The 24,647-nt window shown below is 40.0% G+C and overlaps 1 protein-coding gene across 1 annotated transcript in view; it reads right to left on the reverse strand.

The window, feature by feature from the left end:
- Nucleotides 1-24,647, reverse strand: part of ryr3 (ryanodine receptor 3) — a 309,061-nt gene that overhangs the window by 213,392 nt on the left and 71,022 nt on the right. The window contains exons 4-6 of the mRNA XM_062034336.1: nucleotides 11,950-12,021; nucleotides 10,260-10,338; nucleotides 8,170-8,282 (exon numbers count right to left, since the gene is read on the reverse strand). Coding sequence (XP_061890320.1) covers nucleotides 8,170-8,282; nucleotides 10,260-10,338; nucleotides 11,950-12,021 — 264 coding nt within the window. The remainder of the gene's footprint in view (nucleotides 1-8,169; nucleotides 8,283-10,259; nucleotides 10,339-11,949; nucleotides 12,022-24,647) is intronic.

Here is a 24,647-nt window from a genome sequence, read left to right on the forward strand (position 1 = left end):
TTCTGAACAATAACTCTTTCCAGCAGATACGCTTGGACCAGCTCCAAACTCCCCACAGGTTGGATTTACAAGTTGCTCGACAAAATGTGGGCATGCTAAACAATGACTTCCATCATATCAACAACCCACCCTGCATAAAGTGTACATGTTCAATTGTGTGAATATTGTGTCACGGACACAATGTCACCCCACGGCATGGCGCGGTTGGGAGAGTGGCCGTGCCAGCAACCTGAGGGTTCCTGGTTCGATCCCCACCTTCTACCAACCTCGTCACGTCCGTTGTGTCCTTGAGCAAGACACTTCACCCTTGCTCCTGATGGGTCGTGGTTAGGGCCTTGCATGGCAGCTCCCGCCATCAGTGTGTGAATGTGTGTGTGAATGGGTGAATGTGGAAATAGTGTCAAAGCGCTTTGAGTACCTTGAAGGTAGAAAAGCGCTATACAAGTATAACCCATTACCCCTTGCGTATCATAACGCATCGATGTGTCAGTGTCAAAAAAATGTGTCATTATTCAGTATTATTATTTTTATTATTATTAAAGTTTTAAATCTCTAGATCAACATTAGGTCTATCTGTCAATATAACGTTTTCAAAGATTTAAATTGTATGCTCTTTTTTGTCAAAGAAAACCATGTTTTTTTATGGAAAAAACACAAAATATGCAATATTTTCATCCATCCATCCATCCATCTTCCTCCGCTTATCCGAGGTCGGGTCGCGGGAGCAGCAGCTTAAGCAGGGAAGCCCAGACTTCCCTCTCCCCAGCCACTTCGTCCAGCTCCTCCCGGGGGATCCCGAGGCGTTCCCAGGCCAGCCGGGAGACATAGTCTTCCCAACGTGTCCTGGGTCTTCCCCGTGGCCTCCTACCGGTTGGACGTGCCCTAAACACTTCCCTAGGGAGGCGTTCGGGTGGCATCCTGACCAGATGCCCGAACCACCTCATCTGGCTCCTCTCGATGTGAAGGAGCAGCGGCTTTACTTTGAGCTCCCCCCGGATGGCAGAGCTTCTCACCCTATCTCTAAGGGAGAGCCCCGCCACCCGGCGGAGGAAACTCATTTCGGCCGCTTGTACCCGTGATCTTGTCCTTTCGGTCATAACCCAAAGCTCATGACCATAGGTGAGGATGGGAACGTAGATCGACCGGTAAATTGAGAGCTTTGCCTTCCGGCTCAGCTCCTCCTTCACCACAACGGATCGATACAGCGTCCGCATTACTGAAGACGCCGCACCGATCCGCCTGTCGATCTCACGATCCACTCTTCCCTCACTCGTGAACAAGACTCCGAGGTACTTGAACTCCTCCACTTGGGGCAGGGTCTCTTCCGCAACCCGGAGATGGCACTCCACCCTTTTCCGGGTGAGAACCATGGATTCGGACTTGGAGGTGCTGATTCTCATCCCAGTCGCTTCACACTCAGCTGCGAACCGATCCAGCGAGAGCTGAAGATCCTGGCCAGATGAAGCCATCAGGACCACATCATCTGCAAAAAGCAGAGACCTAATCCTGCAGCCACCAAACCGGATCCCCTCAACGCCTTGACTGCGCCTAGAAATTCTGTCCATAAAAGTTATGAACAGACAAAGGGCAATATTTTCACCCAATAACATTTTTAAGTGGAATATTTGAGATTATATAATGATTGGAGCCTTAAAAAGGTCAATAACACCATTGATTTTAATTCATTATTATTTTTTGAGCAATGACACTTAAAAACAAATCACACTAAAATTATTGGGGATCCAAAAGGGCCCTACTCATTAAAGTGTTACAAAATAAATTATACATTTTTTTTTACTGTTTTTTTACATTTAACACAGTCTCGATATCAACTTCAGATCTATCCGTCAATTATAAGTTTTATTGTTGTTTATGTTTTTTGTTTGTTCGTTTTAGGCCCTTCTTTAAAAAAAACAGCTCAGTTTTTTAAATGGCAAACACAAAATATGCAACATTTGCCCCAAAAAAATACTTTAAAGTGGAATATTTAATGTGACGTAATTGGAGCCTTGAATAGGTCAATAATTCATAATGACATTGATTTTGATTCACTATTATTTTTTTAAAGAAAGAAACAGCCTGCATGGCAGCTTTGTGTTATTAGAGTAAACATTGCTACATGTTCTTGTTACATTTCACCTGTTTACTCTTTTATACCACTTTTTATGTTTTTAATTTTTTTCAACCGTATTTTTAAAATGTGCCGTGGGGCCGTTAAAAAAATGACCTGCGGGCCGCAAATGGCCCCCGGGCCGCACTTTGGACACCCTTGCTTTAAAGTAAGGTTAGGACATGTTTATATAGTTATGTTATATTTTACTACCAATATCCGTAACATCTATCGGACAGTTAGGAATGCTAAAATTCTACTTAAGTAGTAGTAGTATATCGTACAGTATGGGGGTTAATTTGTGTCTTTATTACAAAAGCTTTTTCTTGACACTGAATATATGTAACTGTTTTATTTGCATTTAAATGCAAATCCTGACAGGATGCAGTGCGTTTAACCATAACAATGTGAACTCGGACTATGTTAAGGTAACGTACGGAGTTCCACAGGGTTCGGTTCTTGGCCCTGCACTCTTCAGCATCTACATGCTGCCGCTAGGTGACATCATACGCAAATACGGTGTTAGCTTTCACTGTTATGCTGATGACACCCAACTCTACATGCCCCTAAAGCTGACCAACACGCCGGATTGTAGTCGCCTGGAGGCGTTTCTTAATGAAATTAAACAATGAATGTCCAGCAACTTTTTGCAACTCAATGCTAAGAAAACGGAAATGCTGATTATCGGTCCTGCTCAACACCGACACCTATTTAATAATACCACCTTAACATTTGACAACCAAACAATTAGACAAGGCGACTCGGTAAAGAATCTGGGTATTATCTTCGACCCAACTCTCTTGTTTGAGTCACACATTCAGAGTGTTACTAAAACGGCCTTCTTTCATCTCCGTAATATCGCTAAAATTTGTTCCATTTTGTCCACCAGCGACACGGAGATCATTATTCATGTGTTTGTTACGTCTCGTCTCGATTACTGTAACATATTATTTTCGGGGTCTCCCTATGTCTAGCATTAAAAGATTACAGTTGGTACACAATGTGGCTGCTAGACTTTTGACAAGAAAAATAAAGTTTGATCATATTTTGCCTACACAGGCTCACCTGCACTGGCTTCCTGTGCACTTAAGATGCAACTTTAAGGTTTTACTACTTACGTATAAAATACTACACGGTGTAGCTCCATCCTATCTTGCTGACTGTATTGTACCATATGTCCCAGCAAGAAATCTGCATTCAAAGAACTCCGGCTTATTAGTGATTCCCAGAGCCCAAAAAAAGTCTGCGGGCTATAGAGCATTTTCTATTCGGGCTCCAGTACTACAGTTAGAGATGCTACCTCAGTAGAAGCATTTAAGTCCCATCTTAAAACTAATTTGTATACGCTAGCCTGTAAATAGACCCCCTTTTAGACCAGTTGATTTGCCGTCTCTTTTCTGCTCTGCCCCCCTCTCCCATGGAGAGGTTATTAGATGACCACAGCGCTAGCTGTTCAAAGTCGGGACCCGGGGTGGACCACTCCTCTGTGCATCAGTTGGGGACGTCTCTGCGCTGCTGACTTGTCTCCACTCAAGATGATCCCCTGCTGGCCCCACTATGGACGGGACTCTCACAATGTTAACTAGATCCAATCGACGTCCATTGCACCGGTCGCCCAGGGGGGAGGGTCCCCATATCTGCGGTCCCCTCCAAGGTTTCTCATTGTATCCCATTGGGTTGAGTTTTTTCTTGCCCTGATGTGGGATCTAAGCCGAGGATGTCGCTGTGGCTTGTGCAGCCCTTTGAGACACTTGTAATTAAGGGCTATATAAATCAACTTTGATTGATTGATTTATAAAATTTGGTGAACTGTGAATTACATTTACAGTATATAGCGCTTTTCTCTAGTGACTCAAAGCGCTTTACATAGTGAAAGCCGTTATCTAAGTTACATTTAAACCAGTGTGGGCGGTACAGAGAGCAGGCGGGTAAAGTATCTTGCCCAAGGACACAACGGCAGGGACTAGGATGACGGAGGCAGGGATCGAACCTAAAACCCTGAAGTTGCTGGCACGGCCGCCCTACCAACCGAGCCACGCCGCCTCACTGATTTTTTTACATGAAGCAATTTCATTGTAAAAAAAATGATGTGTTTTAAAATTCAGTGTATAAAAATTCAGTGCTGAAAATTCAGTGTCGAAATATTTGCTGCTTCAAAAAGCAGGAATCGCTTCCACCACCTCCTTGATCAACGTCTTTTATAATCGAGCAAAAACAACAAAGATGCAATAAACACGGCGAAACAAACGCCAAGGGTAAACAATATCTACTTGTTTGTAAAAATATCACCTTTATGCAGGACTTTGTTGTAGAAATCTGCCTCTATCTGACACTCGCTGTTAGGCTTTTTTTGCTCCGTAAACAACTCTTGTTTGTGCCCTGGTCTGCATGAAGCAGAGCTTCGTATCGTATGTCACTCAAAAGTGCAGATTCTAACCATTGGAATCATTTCTATGGTTTGAAAATACCCAACGGACCACGTTGAAATGTTAATTATGTTGTATTATGCCCAGGTAGCCCAGTTAACTGCCTTTTTTATGGTGTTTTGCAAGACCCGTTTCATGTGACTTCAAACTTGACACCTCATTGGCTGGTTCTGAGACAGGATCGATTGCTTCAGTCTTAATTTACCAAAAATGAGTCTTGCTTTTTGAAGTAGCAAATTTTGTCAATACTGAAATTTTCTACACTGAATTTTTGCATGCTGAATTTTTACACACTGAATTTTAAAACACAGAATTTGTTTTCAATGACATTTTCAGCATAATTTGATGTAAAAAAATTAAGTTCACAAAATTCTAACAAAAAAATTCAGTTACATAAATTCACTGGCAAAAAAAAAAAAGCCTTCGTAATAAAGACACAAATCAACCTCCATAGTAAAGTACATGTTCTAGGATGGCTGATACATGTCCAGTTTTTCACAGGGCTGTATATTTCTGATATTTAAACAAATCCGACCGTGATGTTTACTGTATAATATCGTACAAACAAGAAAAATTAGTATGCTTTGTTTATCAAATATTCATGTGTATTTAGCCAAAATCAATGCAACTTTCTTTTGGCAGACTTGCCCTCATGTATCATTTGTTTCAAGCTACAAACACTTACATCCTGCAAAGGTTGCATATCGACCTGAGTGATCCCTCACTGTAATAGCGCGCTGATTACTTTTGCCTGAATTTCCTCAAGTGCCCTGTTCTTTGAACGAAACGCTCAAGCCAAATCACAGGGAGATTTCCCAGCGGAGCGAATGAAAGTCTGGACGTTAGCCAGCTTTGCATTAAAAGCACATTTCCCTCGCTTGACTGGCCCCTTTTACTATTCTTGGAGCATCGACACTCGCCGCCACACCTTTTTGAGATTTGTCTTCGTCTATTCAGACCCAACTATTTTTCTAAAACCTCTCCTTTTTCCTCCTCCTTAGCGACTGAGTAAATTGAGGAAGGAGCTACAGCTGGAGCAGAAAAAAAATCGCATTAAAAACAAATCAGATTTCTGTCACAGATAAGTCCTTCTACAATGTTCCAGCCAGTCTTGGCTGGTTTTAAGTGGGACAATGAAGTGGACTTCAAGCTATGTGGAGGTTAGAGCGACCACGCGCGCAGGGAAATCAATTGTCAGTGCAGTTCACTTGACAGTGGTGAAAAGGATCATTTAGTCCTGCAAAGGAACGTGTGCATCCAATGAGAACTTGCGCAGATGATAGAACGTGTCAAACTGTTAATCTGTGTAGATGTAACATTAACACGACAGTTTGAAAGGGTCTACGCCAGGGGTCAGCAACCCAACATGTTGAAAGAGCCATATTGGACCAAAAATACAAAAAACAAATCTGTCTGGAGCCGCAAAAAGTTAAAAGCCTTATGTAAGTGTTATAATGAAGGCAACACATAGTTAGTTAGTGTCTCAGAGGGTGAGATAACTTGGAATGGAAATTACTGGCTTAAAACTGCCAAAAGGTATATATGTGTGTGCCCAAGTTAAAGGAAAAGACAGGCTGTCTTCCTCTAATGGATATATTATAATCTTTGCAAGCTGGGTAATGTTTACTGTGGTCTGGAACAACATGGTAATGTTTGCTGTGGTCTGAAACAACATGGCACACAATCAGAAATGCAGCCAATATTACATACAGATAATGTGGCATGAGACATGCAAATATAAATTAAATACACAGAGGACATACGTATTTTTCAGACAATAAGTCGCTCAGGAGTATAAGTCGCACCGGCCAAAAATGCATAATAAAAAAGGAAAAAAACATACGTAAGTCGCACTGGAGTATAAGTCGCATTTTTGGGGGAAATGTATTTGATAAAACCCAACACCAAGAATAGACATTTGAAAGGCAATTTAAAATAAATAAAGAATAGTGAACAACAGGCTGAATAAGTGTACGTTATATGACGCATAAATAACCAACTGAGAACGTGCCTGGTATGTTAACGTAACATATATTATGGTAAGAGTCATTCAAATAACTATAACATATAGAACATGCTATACGTTTACCAAACAATCTGTCACTCCTAATCGCTAAATCCCATGAAATCTTATACGTCTAGTCTCTTACGTGAATGAGCTAAATAATATTATTTGATATTTTACGGTAATGTGTTAATAATTTCACACATAAGTCGCTCCTGAGTATAAGTCGCACCCCCCGCCAAACTATAAAAAAAAATGGGACTTATAGTCCGAAAAATACGGTAAGGAAATTAAATGAGCTCAAATATACCTACAAACAAGGCATAATGATGCAATATGTACACACAGCTAGTCTAAATAGCATGTTAGCATGGATTATTAGCACTCCACGCAAGTCGATAACATCAATAAAGCTCACCTTTGTGCATTGACGCACAGCATAAAACGTTTAGTGGACAAAATGAGAAAGGAGGAGTGGCATAAAACACGTCTTTTTGTGGCAGCGTCAGAGAAAGTTGTACATGTAAACAAACTACGGTGGGTTTTCCAACAATTAGGAAGGTTTGTTTTATGTTTGTCCTCTTCCAGAAACATTATTATATTTTTCCCCCATCTTTTTCCATTTTTGAAAAAGCTACAGGGAGCCTCTAGGGCGGTGCTAAAGAGCCGCATGCGGCTCGAGAGCAGCGAGTTGCTGACCCCCGGTCTACGCCAAGGGCATCAAATGTTTACATTTGTACATTCAAGATCCTAAAACCTGTCATGACTCCACATTACAATTATTATTTTTTTGTATTTAGTCCTATTTTTCGTTTCACATCCTCTTTGCCTCCATGTTTATTTGATCATTTTATTATGTGTGGTATACACCGCATCCAAACTTCAAGTGCCAAATATTGTTTCATCTCCCTGGGGAGCTGGACTTATTTCAGCCTGAGAAGCGCGTGGTACCAAACGTACTTAAGTCGTCGACCAGAGAATACACAGAAGGCCAGATTAGATCGGGAGCGCCCACATTTAAGGGTTTTTCTACTCAGAGCATCTTGGATGATATGTGTGCAGTGAGGTGGAGAATGCTGCGCGCCCAGAATCAGGACAGTTGCGAAGCACAAGGGAGAATAGGGGCCTTTCTGCATGTCCTTACTGTGTAGTCTTTGGTCAGGTGACAAAAACCCCAAACTGAGGTGTGCATCGAAAATCTTTGTTTCCAATTTTTGGTTGAACCACAGCCTCGGATACTATTCAGTGATCCGTGTTCTGGCCATACTTTGACAAACTTTATTGATCCACAAGGGAAATTGTTCCACATAGTAGCTCAGTTTCAAAGGATCGAAAGGGTAAGGATGGAAAGGATAATGCAGGTATTAAGTAGACTAAAAATTTACCATAGTAGCAATATAAAATATAACATATGTAATATTTACATATTACAGTATATATACAGTATGTAATATATACTGATATATTATATTACATTTTTGTATAATATATACAATATATAACAAATCCCAATTACTATGTACAATATCACAGTATATGTAACAGCTGCAGCAAAATAATAAAAATTTAAAAATGCTATGTGTGGACATAGCATCAACCTAAGTGAAAACCAATGAGAGTCCACTGACCAAATATCGCTCTGTTGACACGCTGACAAGAATCAGGTCGTCTCCAATGCGAACTTTCTCCCCTTCAGACCTCTGTTTGGACGCAGGGTGTATGGTCCACCAGCAGGCCTCTCCTGTTGACACAAACACGCTTCCGTGTTACCAATTACTAGGGGCTGGAATGTCAAGATGGCTGAGAAATGAGCCGCTCTGATGACCAACATGGTGTTTAGTTGACTTTCTATCCGGGGTGTAGACATATAATACCTGGGATTTATATAGCGCTTTTCTAAGTACCCAAAGTCGCTTTACATGTTAAAAACCCATCATTCATTCACACCTGGTGGTGGTAAGCTACTTTCGTAGCCACAGCTGCCCTGGGGTAGACTGACGGATATATATAAAAATATAAAAAAATATAAAAAATATAAAAAACCCCGTAATTTTCTGTTTGATTTTGCTACTTTATTGCAATGATTTCACAAAATGATACAATACCTTGTCCTTTACCATTTCCAAAGAGATAAACAATAATTACAGTGAAAGTCATATATTAAAATGTTTTAATAAGTACAGAAAGTGTTTATTACATAATGTAATACAAAAATAACAAAAAACACCTACCGTATTTTCCAGACTATAAGGCATATTCCTTTTTTTTCTCAAAACTCGACAATGCGCCTACTAACCCGGTGCGCCTAATGTACGGAATAATTCTGGTTTTGCTTACCGACCTCGAAGCAATTTTATTTGGTACATGGTGTAATGATAAGTGTGACCAGTAGATGGCAGTCAAACATGAGATACGTGTAGACTGCAATATGATGGCAATATGACTCAAGTAAACAACACCAACAATTTATATGTTCCATTGAAAATATAGAACATTACACACGGCGCTCAAAAATCTATCAAAATGTTTTAGTACGACTTTGGTAAGCTATGAAGCCGCACCGCTTGATGGATTGTCGGCGCATTAAACATACGAGTGTTATTATGTTGTGTGTATAAAGTAAGACATTATCTGGCATTTTGTTTCGCAATATTATGCAAAAGCAACTTTTCTTACCTTCTGGTACCTGCTGATGTGTATTTGAGATCTGCATAAGTCCTGAAAATTAGCACACATCCGCCACTGTAGTCAATAAGCTTGTTATGGGACATTCAACCTCCGCTGTTGCCATTTCTAATATAAAGTAGTGTAAAGTTCTTACTTATATCTGTCAGTAAACTCGCCATGAAAGCGCTAAAAGGAACTTTAGTTATTAGCGAGTTTCGGTCAGACGGTTTTTCACGGAACACATTTCCGGTGTTGTTGTTTCCGGATGAGGCGATGCTGCTCTGTTATTGATTTAAGTGAAGTCTGAATGTCATTAAAACAGTTAGCTCCATCTTTTGACACGTCTTCCACTCCCGTCCTTGCACGCTACACCGCTACAAAAAAGATGACGGGGAGAAGACGCTGCCGAAGGTGAGCCACGTAAATAAGACCGCCCACAAAATGGCGCATCCGGAAGAGACTGTCAGAAAGCGGCTTGAAGATGATCTGTAAAACATCATCTATGCAACATGTTGACCAAAGAACCACCATTACATGTTATGTAGACCACAAGGAAGTGTTTTACATTTAGAAAAAAAATAAAAAATAATATGACTCCTTTAATGCGCCCTATAATCCGGAGCACTTTATATATGAAAAAAGATCGAACATAAACCATTCATCGGCAGTGTGCCTTATAATCCGGTGCGCCCTATAGTCCGGAAAATACGGTACATTCTATTTATTTACTATCATCTTTATCAATTATTATATTACAGAAGTTAAAGTTAAAAAAGTTAAAGTACCAATGATTGTCACACACACACTAAGTGTGGTGAAATTTGTCCTCTGCATTTGACCCATCCCCTTGTTCACCCCCTGGGAGGTGAGGGGAGCAGTGGGCAGCAGCGGTGGCCGCGCCCGGGAATCATTTTTGGTGATTCTGGATCTTCGAGATATAACCTTTTAACTATGTCCCTTTTCTCTCTAAAAGAAACCCCCAAAACATTTCTGTTGTTATACTTTGTGAGTGTTTTGTACTTAAATGGCCCATTAAAAAGGCATACTGTACCTATTAGATCCTCTTGTAGTCCAACATCAAATGACAACTTGTCCGTCAGGGACCTTGATGTCTTCAAACAGGTCAGGTACTAGAGCAAAATACAATAGAGCAAAACTTAAATTATACAAGAAAATCTTTAATGTCCTTCCTCGGGTTGTTTGAATTGATTGCACACTGGTACAGTATAAACATTAGGTTCATCAAGTTGAAAATGAGTTTGACACTTCTGATCTAGATCAGTGGTTCTCAAACGTTTTGCGCCAAGTAACACCTCAGCAAACCCTTGGCTCTCCAAGTACCACCATAATGACCAACATTAAAATACAGTAACATAGTAAGCCTAAGTATTCATTAAAACAATGCAGAGGTTTTATTCAAAAAGTATATTTAAAATCTTTGGCCACTGAAACATTCCACACAGTTTGAATATAGGAAAATAAAACACTGTACTTACTAAATCAAATACAATTAATTGCACATAAAAGTTAAACATTGTACTAAAAGGAATATAAAAATACCGTTTTTAAACATTAAACGAAAATGTACTAAAACTGTACTGTACTTAAATGTTACGTGCAGCTTTCTCTGATGTTCGTCTTTGTTTACACGTGTTCTGCATGTTGATTGGCTGGGAGGCTGGGAAAGGGCAGACTTAAGTGGAGAATGTGGAGAACATTTGGTGATAGGTGAAAGAAATGGACTAAGACGGTTGTTTTTGTGTCTTAATTGCTGTCAACCATAGCCTACAGTAATCGCATTGTAACAACTTCCACTGAAGGCCGATAAACCTATGATAATGGCTCGAGTCACGTCATTACAATATTTAATTGATTCTTTGGCGTACCACTCGATGAATCACTGATATAAATCAGTGGTTCTTAATCATAGGGCCACGCGGCCCAACAAGCGCCCTTAGAAGGCCGCCAAATAAATATGTTTCTGCTTCGGTACTCGGTTGTAATATAACTTTCCACCACTTGTAGCAGTAATGACAATATCAAACAAAGTCTGGAGCTTAAGTCATAGAACAGTTTCTTAAGGGCAAAAATTATGACTAAAGTGGTGAAGCTGTATATTTATTTGAACTTTAATTTTATTGACAATTTATTTAATAAAAAATGTATTTTGGTATTTAGTATTAATTGAGTAAGAATGTATTTATTTTAGCACTGCTTATGTGTATGTACATTTATTTTTCCTATCTTTTTGCAGTATATTTGTTTTTGTAATCAGCCTGACCTAAGTCTTGACAATAACATTTGTGATTAACACATGCTTTCATATCATTTGACAAGGTTTATCCTTTTAAACTGTAAGTACGTTAGATATAATTATTGACGATTCAAATCAGGAGAAATAATACTAATTTAGTGTTAAGGCCCCCTTTGTAGTGGAAAAGCTGGGCTTTGAGGTCACAAAGTTTATGAACCCCTAAGCTAGACCCTTTTCAAAATGTCAAATATTCTTCTTTGGTCCAGACCACCTAATTGCAAAGCTTGGTGGGAATTGATTTTGTATTTTTAGTGTAATCTTGTTAATTGTGTTTGTCCTTGGACAACATTACTTCAAATGCTGTGGGGAAAAAGTGATTAAAACAAAATTGGTGATGGTGGCCAAAGACCTTTGTACAGTACATAGGTATTTTATTGGATATAGATTTTTAATATTCTGGTGCTATAAGTCCATAGTGTGTACTCACCATGCCACTAAAGGAGTGGCGCAGGAGGATGGCATGGCCGTAGAGCAGGGTTCGATGTCCGCCACCCTGACCCTGCCAAGAAATAAAAACACCAGATAGTATTGATCTGAAATATTTTACCTGTAAACATAAGCACATGGTGATTTGTCCCATCATTTCGAACCTCCGTTTGTGTCTCTGACAGAATGAAGTTTGATGAGAAACTAATTCTGAAGGAACAGTTCTATTCCAAGTGCAAGCAGGTTAAGGAAGGAAGAGTAAAAACAACAGAACAGCGCGGTCACACAACTAAACACCAGCAAGTATAGGGCCACACAAAACTAAACAACTACAGAGAAACACTGATGTTAGGGTTGAAAAAAATAAATAAAAAAAAGACAAAAGACGACATTTTTTTAAATCAAAACTGGGGTTAATTAATCCAATGCTGATTTCCTTTTTTTTTTTTTTTTTTTTATAATGTCCTGCCCAGCTTCTCGGGCAAATCATATAGCAGATGTAGATGCCCATAACGGCAGTTCAGATTTACTTTACAAAAGAGATTTACCTTTTTAATCAATCCCTCTTAGCGGATGAAAAAAAGATCAACTACAGTAAGCAGTCTCATCTATAGTCTATTTGCTGACACAGCAAACCACAGTTTTGGTCTCAAAATGTTTTGAAACGTTTTCAGAAAAGTTATCATATTTTGCAAAAAAAAACGACTTAAAAGGGGAACTGCACTTTTTTGGGAAATTTGCCATTGTTCATAATCATTATGAAAGACATGACGGATGCATTATTTTTTTTAATGCATTCTAACTCGTAAATAAAAGTCTGCTTACTGCGTAGCCAATGGGAGGTCCTCTATTCCGCCTATAAAACCCAATAAAACATCCAAAAAGCGGCAACAATACTCCATTTACACTTCATGACTTGAATATTAAGCAAGTATTAGTGAGATTTAAAATAAATAAAAAAATATAAAAAAATTAATCCAAAAAATATATTAAAAAAATAAAAAATAAAATATATATATATATATATATATACATATATATATGTATATATATATATATATATATATATATATATATATATATATATATATATATATATATATATATATATATATATATATATATATATATATATATATATATATAATTTTTTATTAAATCTACTTTTGCTCAAAAATACTGTAGCAACCTGGCAGTTATGTTTACTTTATTTATTGCTATTTATGTAATTAATAAATATTTACTTATTTACCGATTTATTTATTTACAGATTTAGGTATTGTTGTGTTACAGAATCGGTAGCAACACATGTTAGTAATTGCCATGATACGAAACTGTGTAGGATTAAATAAGCTCTGGTTCTTCCTACTCCTTTTTCGGACATGCTGTAATGAGAAAATGTATCATGGGGATGGCGTAGCCGTGCCAGCAACCTGAGGGTTCCTGGTTCGATCCCCAGCTTCTACCAACTTAGTCACGTCCGTTGTGTCCTTGCATGGCAGCTCCCGTCATCAGTGTGTGAATGTGTGTGTGAATGGGTGAATGTGGAAATAGTGTCAAAGCGCTTTGAGTATGTCAAAGGTAGAAAAGCGCTATACAAGTATAACCCATTTATTGTTATTATAAGCGCTAACGCACACAAACTTGTTGACATCATCAACTGATCAGCTGCTTCCTCGTTTCCTTGCTCATCAAATTTTATTGTAGATCATAAATCATGCCTCTCACCTGGATAGTAGAAGAATGAGGACGTATTCTGACAGGTTGTTACACTTTGACAGCCAAATTAGACCCGCCTACCGCCCGAATGCAACTGAGATAGGCTCCAGCACCCCCCGCGACCCCAAAAGGGACAAACGGTAAAAAAAGGATGGATAAATGTGCCCGTTACTACATTGCATATATACTTACATCATGTATACAAAACCTTAGTGGAGGTGTTTAAATGTTTTTTTAAGCGCTTTATAGGCAGTATAGATTGTAAACTGGCTTTTGATCGCATTTATTTACAATTTAAAATACATTTTTTAAAAATCCATCCGTCATGTATCCCACCTCCAAAGACATGCACCTGGGGATAGGCTGATTGGCAACACTAAATGGTCCCTAGTGTGTGAATGGGAGTGTGAATGTTGTCTGTCTATCTGTGTTGGCCCTGCGATGAGGTGGCGACTTGTCCAGGGTGTACCCCGCCTTCCGCCCGATTGTAGCTGAGATAGGCTCCAGCGCCCCCCGCGACCCCGAAGGGAATAAGCGGTAGAAAATGGATGGATGGATGGATGTATTTCATAATGATTGAGAACGATAGGCAAAATTTCAAAAAAATGTGCATTTCCCCTTTAAGATGCAAAACTAAAAAGTATACAGTGAGACCTTAATTTAGGAGTGCCCTAACTTTAGAGCAGGGGTCCCCAAACTACGGCCCCCCAGCATCCAAAATTCTGCCCACGGGAAGTCCCAAGTAAAAAAAAAAAAGTGTTTTAATTTTTTAATTTTTTTTATTTTATCTTTCCTTTATAATCCATTTTATACCGCTTGTTACTCTCGGTGTCTCCTAGCCGCTCAGGCAAATCATATTGTCTAAAAATGAATTTTCCCATCGATAACGTGACAATGTTAAATGTTGATGAACATCAATGTTAATTGATGTTAAATGACAAAACGGATTAACTCGCTGGAATATAAAGACTATATATATATATATATATATATATATATATATATATATATATATATATATATATATATATATATATATATATATATATATAATTTGGCCCCCGGCCAAATTTTTTTAACCCAATGCGGCCCCCGAGTCAAAAAGTTTGGGGACCCCTGCTTTAGAGTGTTTTGAGGTAAGAGCTGTCTTTCGCCTAATTGTTATGCTTTAAGTTGAGCTACGTCACAGAACTAAATAAGCTCGTAAGTTTACTGTATTATCAAATCAAAAGCATGCTCATCTGTACTTTGAGTTTTTTCTTGTTTTTTTTGTTTATATCTGGTTTTTGATTGTTTTAGTCCAAGAAAATGCCAGTATTGTTTAAATAGCTAGCAAAGTGAGTACCAAAATGGTGCTGGTAGGGTGTTTGTCTGGGGTGGCACTGGGTAGATCTATGTTCGGAAGCAAAGCTATGTGTATCAGAGTACAGTACAGGAAGGGCCTGATCTACTAAATGTTTGCGTGTGTTAAAACACGTGCAAACGTGATAGTGCATGCAAAGGTGATCTAAAGTACTAAGCTAAAACTACTAAAACACAATCCATTTAGCGAGTCTCCCTTAATGTGCAAGCAAAATATATGCTGATCATTAAAACGCCCACAATACTGGGAAGAAAAGGTGCATCTATAATCATTTAACACTCAATGTGATTAATTAAGACTGAAACTGACCTACAGCCGCTGTTTGCACCCATATTTAGGACGTCTGAAACGTTGGACAATTGAGTGAGAGAGAGAGAGAGAGAGAGAGAGAGAGAGAAAATATTCCATATGTGTGCGTGTCAACATATTTGGACAGTCAGAAATAAAAATATTACACATTTCGTATGTTCAGAAATGTCATTTTAAAATGTTATAGCTGCTGGATGACTTAAAGGGCTGATTAAAACAAATTCAATTAATTTGTCTTTTTTAATAGTGGTTATTTTTTCATATAAATCCTCCTTGCAAAATCCATTTTCTTGCATCTGGATCATTCCAGACGCACCATCACAACACTGTAGTGCCTCCTAGAGCTCACCTTCATAGGTTATATTGTTTCAATAAAGCCTATCAAAGGTGGTACGTTTTATATTTGTGTTCTGCATGTCAACATGGCGAAACGCCACATGTTGGACCATATGATGCCATAAATGTGGAGGGAAATGAGTGTCTCCATGGTGACAGCTAGTATACTTGCAAAAACCTCATTAAAACATGATCCACTTATCAATCGCACACAGTCTTAGAACGGCACGCCCACTAAATAATACTTGCGATTGTATAGTTAGCACACACTAATTAGCACTTGTTATTTAAATCTTATATACTTAAAGGCCTACTGAAACCCACTACTACCGACCACGCAGTCTGATAGTTTATATATCAATGATGAAATCTTAACATTATAACACATGCCAATACGGCCGGGTTAACTTATAAAGTGACATTTTAAATTTGCCGCTAAACTTCCGGTTCGAAACGCCTCTGCGTGTGACGTATGCGTGTGACGTAGCCCGGCGAACACGGGTATGCCTTCCACATTGAAGCCGATACGAAAAAGCTCTGTTTTCATTTCATAATTCCACAGTATTCTGGACATCTGTGTTCGTGAATCTGTTTCAATCATGTTCATTGCATTATGGAGAAGGAAGCCGAGCAAGCAAAGAAGAAAGTTGTCGGTGCGAAATGGACGTATTTTTCGAACGTAGTCAGCCACAACAGTACACAGCCGGCGCTTCTTTGTTTACATTCCCGAAAGATGCAGTCAAGATGGAAGAACTCGGATAACAGAGACTCTAACCAGGAGGACTTTTGATTTGGATACACAGACGCCTGTAGAGAACTGGGACAACACAGACTCTTACCAGGATTACTTTGATTTGGATGACAAAGACGCAGACGTGCTACTGTGAGTATGCAGCTTTGGCTTTTTTTTGCGTATGTACGTAACTTTTTTAAAAATATATAAGCTTTATGAACCTTGGGTTAGGTGAACGGTCTTTTGGGCTGAGTGATTGTGTGTGTTGATCATGTGTTTGAATTGTATTGGCGTGTTCTATGGAGCTAGGAGCTAGCAGAGGAGCTAGGAGCTAGCATAACACGTACCGTACCGTACGTGCGCGTCACGTACGTAACTTTTTAAAAATATATAAGCTTTATGAACCTTGGGTTAGGTGAACAGTCTTTTGGGCTGAGTGATTGTGTGTGTTGATCGGGTGTTTGAATTGTATTGGCGTGTTCTATGGAGCTAGGAGCTAGCAGAGGAGCTAGGAGCTAGCATAACAAACACGCAGGTGTTATTATGCAGGATTAATTTGTGGCATATTAAATATAAGCCTGGTTGTGTTGTGGCTAATAGAGTATATATATGTCTTGTGTTTATTTACTGTTGTAGTCATTCCCAGCTGAATATCAGGTACCGTGAGTATGCAGCCTTGGCTGCTAAACATTCGATAACTTGACCGTATGTGCGCGTCACGTACGTAACTTTTTAAAAATATATAAGCTTTATGAACCTTGGGTTAGGTAAACGGTCTTTTGGGCTGAGTGATTGTGTGTGTTGATCAGGTGTTTGAATTGTATTGGCGTGTTCTATGGAGCTAGGAGCTAGCAGAGGAGCTAGGAGCTAGCATAACAAACACGCAGGTGTTTTTATGCAGGATTAATTTGTGGCATATTAAATATAAGCCTGGTTGTGTTGTGGCTAATAGAGTATATATACGTCTTGTGTTTATTTACTGTTGTAGTCATTCCCAGCTGAATATCAGGTCACCCCCGGCTCTCACAGCATCTTCCCTATCTGAATAGCTTCAACTCCCCACTAGTCCTTCACTTGCACTTTACTCATCCACAAATCTTTCATCCTCGCTCAAATTAATGGGGAAATTGTCGCTTTCTCGGTCCGAATCTCTCTCACTTCATGCGGCCATCATTGTAAACAATAGGGAACTTTGCGTATATGTTCAACTGACTACGTCACGCTACTTCCGGTAGGGGCAAGCCTTTTTTTTATCAGATACCAAAAGTTGCAATCTTTATCGTCGTTGTTCTATACTAAATCCTTTCAGCAAAAATATGGCAATATCGCGAAATGATCAAGTATGACACATAGAATAGATCTGCTATCCCCGTTTAAATAAAAAAAATTCATTTCAGTAGGCCTTTAAGTCTATACAGCTTTACAAGCAGTACACTTACTACTCTTAAAGGCCTACTGAAATACATTTTTTTTATTTAAACGGGGATAGCAGATCCATTCTATGTGTTATACTTGATCATTTCGCGATATTGCCATATTTTTGCTGAAAGGATTTAGTAGAGAACATCGACGATAAAGTTCGCAACTTTTGGTCGCTGATAAAAAAAGCCTTGCCTGTACCGGAAGTGGCGTGACGTGGCAGGTTGAAAGGCTCCTCACATTTCCCCATTGTTTACACCAGCAGCGAGAGCGATTCGGACCGAGAAAGCGACGATTACCCCATTAATTTGAGCCAGGATGAAAGATTCGTGGATGAGGAACGTAAGAGTGAAGGACTAGAGTGCAGTGCAGGACGCATCTTTTTTCGCTCTGACTATAACTTAGGTACAAGCTGGCTCATTGGATTCCACACTCTCTCCTTTTTCTATTGTGGATCACGGATTTGTATTTCAAACCACCTCGGATACTATATCCTCTTGAAAATGAGAGTCGAGAACGCGAAATGGACATTCACAGTGACTTTTATCTCCACGACAATACATCGGCGAAACACTTTAGCTACGGAGCTAACGTGATAGCATCGGGCTTAACTGCATATAGAAACAAAAGAAATAAGCCCCTGACTGGAAGGATAGACAGAAAATCAACAATACTATTAAACCATGGACATGTAACTACACGGTTAATGCTTTCCAGCTTGGCGAAGCTTAACAATGCTGTTGCTAACGACGCCATTGAAGCTAACTTAGCAACGGGACCTCACAGAGCTATGCTAAAAACATTAGCTATCCACCTACGCCAGCCAGCCCTCATCTGCTCATCAACACCCGTGCTCACCTGCGTTCCAGCGATCGGCGGTGCGACGAAGGACTTCACCCGATCATCCGTGCGGTCGGATAGCGCGTCTGCTATCCAAGTCAAAGTCCTCCTGCTTGTGTTGCTGGAGCCAGCCGCTAATACACCGATCCCACCTACAACTTTCTTCTTTGCAGTCTTCATTGTTCATTAAACAAATTGCAAAAGATTCCCCAACACAGATGTCCAGAATACTGTGGAAGTTTGAGATGAAAACAGAGCTTTTTGTATTGGATTAAATGTGTCCGCATACTTCCGTTTCAACAATTGACGTCACGCGCATACGTCATCATACATAGACGTTTTCAACCAGAAGTTTAGCGGGAAATTTTAAATTGCACTTTATAAGTTAACCCGGCCGTATTGGCATGTGTTGCAATGTTAAGATTTCATCATTGATATATAAACTATCAGACTGCGTGGTCGGTAGTAGTGGGTTTCAGTAGGCCTTTAAGTTCTATTGTAATGTACATATATTATATTGTCCTTCGAGAAGATAAAACGGTTGCTGAACTGTATATTGTTCACAAATTCATCTATATTTAGTTCAGTTGCTTGGATGTGGCAACACAACACCTCACATATGACGTATAGACAAAAAACAACATGGATATTCCTGGTTGTGTTTACACTTATGGAGTACTTTTACACCCGGCTTTCAGTGTTCAGATATGTTTTCTTACGTTAAAAATGACCAAGCAAGTCGTCTTGTGGTAATCAAATCTTGGACAAATATAATCGGGAAGGGTTCCATCAAAGAAAACGCAAGAGTATACAGCAACAGCTGGGGGGTGCGCCAGCGAGCTTGTCTGTATTTCAGTCTTGTTGTGCTGCTGACGCATCACTGCCAAGAATGGTGACCTTTGCCTAGCTGACCCTCTCGGAGTACTGTATCCTAGACAGCTCTGGGCCCTGCTGGGCTGTGTGCGTCTGCTTTAGGGGAAGAGGTGAGGTGCGAGTTGCATCTTCAAGGAACCATTGTTTCACAAGTTTGAATTTGTCAAGAGTCTACTACAAATGTATTTCTTAATTGGTTCAAATCAGAGCAAGATCTGGTCAGCTCGTGTTTCTGTTGCATGGTTTGCTCATTTATTGCTCTCTCTATTCAAGTAAACGACAAACTTGATGCATCTAATAAAACCTTTTTTTTTCTTTTTATATTTAATGTAAATTCTGTAAACAAAAACAGTATTATCTTTTATTATGTCGTCCACTCTATCATGCACACAGGAATGTCTGCTGTTTATGTTTAAGGAACACCAGATTCATCAGTTACTGAGGTACTCATGCAAACATAAACAATGCATAAAGGAACAATAGTTTGGGCCTCAGTTATATACCAGTAGGGATGGGTACCTTCACATTTAAATCAATACCATATCAATTTTTGATACCTGAGAATCTATACAAACACTCAACGGTACCAATTTCCAGTACTTCTGTGTTTCATAAGTTAAAAAATGTAAATGTATTCAATAACATTTATTTTTTAACATTTAAATGTGAGCTGCTAATGATAACTGTGCTGTCCAGTTGTTATATCTTGATTTATTACACTTCTCGTCTCATTTGCAACTATGACTGTAATAGACCTTGCATGTAGTTGCAATTCCAAGACGTTAGATTGCTGCAACGTGTAGTCAGAGAGTAGTGTTTGCATTAATCTAGAATCTAGTCTTTCGTTGCGCCCCACAAAGTGTTTCTACAGTGAGTACTGTACTTATTGCGCACCAGCTGTTTGATTGTAACATGCATCTCAGTTGTAATTTTCATTACCAAATATATGAGGTAATGCTAATCAATGGCATGTCAATGGAAAATCCATTGTAAAATCCTCATTGTGCTAGCGCATTTTAAAAAGTGAAGCCCTACTGTACGAGTGTTTTCTGTTCGGAATATTTTGTTGGCATGGGATATTGTAACATTACCTCAGTGCATCTCAATTATTTTGTGTTACTCCCCCCACCCCCCAGGGAGAAGAAAATATTTTCCTTTCACCGCGACTATAAATAGTATATTTTGAGGTATAAAATTGTTTGAAGTACACCTCTGCACACCATTGAATGCTTATTAACATTAAAGAAAACAACTCACCCGTTTTTCGTCTACCACCGTAGGGTCTGCACTATTCCTGTATGTCGATATTCTCTAACTGATTAGAGATTGATTTGAGAGAACACTACGGGATAGCCGAATGGCCAACCATTCATTTAAGGCTAAATAATAAGTGACCAATCCTATTGCATTAAGAAAATAAGAAACAGACATGGCTAATTAGAAACTATACAGCGACCCCCAATTGCGATATGTCTCAGACAGTAAGCCACAGTCCAGAAACATTTGTGACAAGATAATTAATAGAAATACAAAACTGACAGATATGCTCAGGTAAATGGGTAATTTACAAACCAGTGAGAGCCCACACACAAACCAAATATGCAATAGTTGGGGGTAAAAAACAAAACAAAAGTAGTGCAGCCAGAACAATTCCATTATGCCGCTGTTAAGTATCGCACATAAAGAGATGTTTGCCATATGGTTATAAACTAAATGTCACACACGCCAAAATGTATAAGAGTTATTAGAAATAGGCGTCACTTCTCTACTGGTACATGTCTCATGCAAACGTGGGAAAATAAGCTGATGGACCTACCCATTTGTCAGGGTCAGCACTTTAGTAACATACAAATACAAATGAAAACACTGTTATTTGTGATTATGGAAGTCGAGCAATAAAGACAAATGGGACATTATGAGATGTGATTTATTAGCCTCACAGCCAGGTTTTGTACTGCTGCCAACAGCATGTCTTGCCAAAGCACTGCTCACCTGCTACCGAGGCCAATAACAATGCAGGTGGGCTAGACAAATAAAACAACAAAAGGCCATAAGTGCACGGCAGTAAAGTAGAGGCCAGACTCATCCAGCACAGGTGTGTCCTCTTCCTATTATATTTTACAGTAAAGCTGCTCAATGAGTGAGTTTCTTTGGCTACAACTTCTTGCAAGGTTGAGCATTTCTGGTCTCTTGAGTAGCAGTTTGTATTGATAATAAAGCCCTTAAGTGTATCCAAGAGTGAAGCAATGTCTTGTAATGCAGTTTTCAACAATGTTGAGAGAAAAAATATGGCTTAGACCTCTTCAAAGCTTTTACATTGAGTCTAGAAACTTGAATGTGATAAATGCATTGGAATGGAACATGATCGTCATGGCACTTAAAAAGTACAACAACATTGGTTTTCAGTACAACCCTTTGGAGAACAGTCACAGTAGACAGGGGTAAACAGAACAGGATGACTAATGGGTCGCCACAAGGGTGGCCCACTGTAGAAAGGTAGTAAAAAGGTAAATATGAGGGAGGAGAAAACAAATCCCAAACTAAGCTCCTATAGAGGGGGGGCTCAGTTTGAGACCAGGAAGAAACCTTGAGCACAGCACATACACTATATTGCCAAAAGTGTTTGGCCACCTGCCTCGACTCACATATGAACTTGAAGTGCCATCCCATTCCTAACCCATAGGGTTCAATATGATAACGGTCCAGATTTTGCAGCTATTACAGCTTCAACTCTTCTGGGAAGCCTGAGTGTGTTTATAGGAATTTTCGATCATTCTTCCAAAAGCGCATTGGTGAGCTCACACTGATGTTGGTCGAGAAGGCCTGGCTCTCAGTCTCCGTTCTAATTCATCCCACACCATCCACACCAGACTCTGTCATCCATGTCTTTATGGACCTTACTTTGTGAACTGGTGCACAGTCATGTTGGAAGAGGAAAGGGCCCGCTCCAAACTGTTCCCACAAGGTTAGGAGCATGGAATTGTCCAAAATGTTTTGGTATCCTTGAACATTCAAAGTTCCTTTCACTGGAACAAAATCCCAACTCCTGAAAAACAACCCCACACCATAATTCCTCCTCCACCCAATTTCACACTCGGCACAATGCAGTCCGAAATGTACCATTCTCCTGGCAACCTCCTGACCCAGACTTGTCCATCAGATTGCCAGATGGAAATTATTATAAATTATACGGAAAGGGGCGGCGTGGCGAAGTTGGTAGAGTGGCTGTGCCAGCAATCGGAGGGTTGCTGGTTACTGGGGTTCAATCCCCACCTTCTACCATCCTAGTCATGTCCGTTGTGTCCTTGAGCAAGACACTTCACCCTTGCTCCTGATGGGTGTTGGTAGCGCCTTGCATGGCAGCTCCCTCCATCAGTGTGTGAATGTGTGTGTGAATGGGTGAATGTGGAAATACTGTCAAAGCGCTTTGAGTACCTTGAAGGTAGAAAAGCGCTATACAAGTATAACCCATTTATCATTTATTTATTTATAAATGCGTGATTCATCACTCCAGAGAATGTGTCTCCACTGCTCTAGAGTCCAGTGGCGACGTGCTTTACACCACTGCATCCGACGCTTTGCATTGGACTTGGTGATGTATGGCTTAGATGCAGCTGCACGGCCATGGAAACCCATTCCGTACTGTACGTGGGCTAATTGGAAGGTCACATTAAGTTTGGAGCTCTGTAGCAACTGACTGTGCAGAAAGTCGGCGACCTCTTTGCACTATGCGCTTCAGCATCTGCTGACCCCTCTCTGTCAGTTTACGTGGCCTACCACTTCGTGGTTGAGTTGCTGTTGTTTCCAAACTCTTCTATTTTCTTATAATAAAGCCGACAGTTGACTTTGGAATATTTAGGAGCGAGGAAATTTCACGACTAGGTTTGTTGCACAGGTGGCATCCTATGACAGTTCCACACTGGAAATCACTGAGTGGCTAATTCTTTCATAAATGTTTGTAGAAACAGTCTCCGTGCCTAAGTGCTTGATTTTATACACCTGTGGCAGGACCAAGTGATTAGGACACCTGATTCTGATCATTTGGATGGGTGGCCAAATACTTTTGGCAATATAGTGTATGAGCACATATTACGACTCACATAACTCAAGACTTGCAATGGGAGCGATGGGGAGGGCATCCGGGCCGAAGCTGCTGCCACCAGGGGCGCTGCTTCGTTTGTCCATCATACCGCAGGGGGTGAAACAATGTGGGGGGTGGGGTACGTGTGTTTAAGGCGTGCATTTTCTGTGCATGCGCGTGAGTGAAAGTAAGCCTGAAGACTTTTTGCCGCTCATCCGACTAGGCTTCATCAGTTCATGCTCATAGACTTAGATTGGTCAGATTTAGTCCCAGTCTGACCAATCTAAGTAGGCTTCATCAGTTCGTGCTCATAGACTTAGATTGGTCAGATTGGGACTAGATCTGACCAATCTAAGTCTATGAGCACGAATAGATGAAGCCCAATTGGATGAGCGGCGAAACGTCTTCCAAGACAAACCAAGCAGTCCAGTTGCGAACGATTGAATGCCCTGAGATGACAATGACCTGGATGAGTGAGAACCTTCATAAGCCTGAAGAGTCGCTTTTCTCTCGACTTTGGTGCTCTCGCAGAATGTTTTTGTGATAACACAGCCAGTCAGTCCAACAAAAATCAACAAACAGGTGCATGTCCATGAAAGACCGAGAAGAAATTAAAAGTTTCTTTACTGCGCTGTCCTGTGGGGGAGTCTCATTGCAACAATCTTGCCAAACCGCAAGCGAGAAAAATGAAATCCAGATTGTAATGTTTGTGTTTGAGCGAGCAAAACATATTTAAACGTTTCACTTTAATTGTCCATTTCTGGTTCTCGAATTGATCACAACTTCGCCTTCCAGTGCAGACAGCTTCTCCAATGTGTTAGAGTTTGCGATTTAGTTCAGAAACCACGAAAGTCTGAGTGCCCACGGCTCTGCAACATCTTTCAGTCATTTGTGGCAGCTTTGGGGTACCTTGAACGGCTGCCAGCATCATCCGAACTTGTCAATACAACAGAGTAATTTCCTCGACTGATAAATCGCCAGGCACACAACCCTCCACTTCTCCCAAGAGTGTGTCTAGCAATCAAT

The sequence above is a fragment of the Entelurus aequoreus genome, linkage group LG23 (assembly GCF_033978785.1).
Source record: "Entelurus aequoreus isolate RoL-2023_Sb linkage group LG23, RoL_Eaeq_v1.1, whole genome shotgun sequence".
Lineage (NCBI taxonomy): Eukaryota > Metazoa > Chordata > Actinopteri > Syngnathiformes > Syngnathidae > Entelurus > Entelurus aequoreus.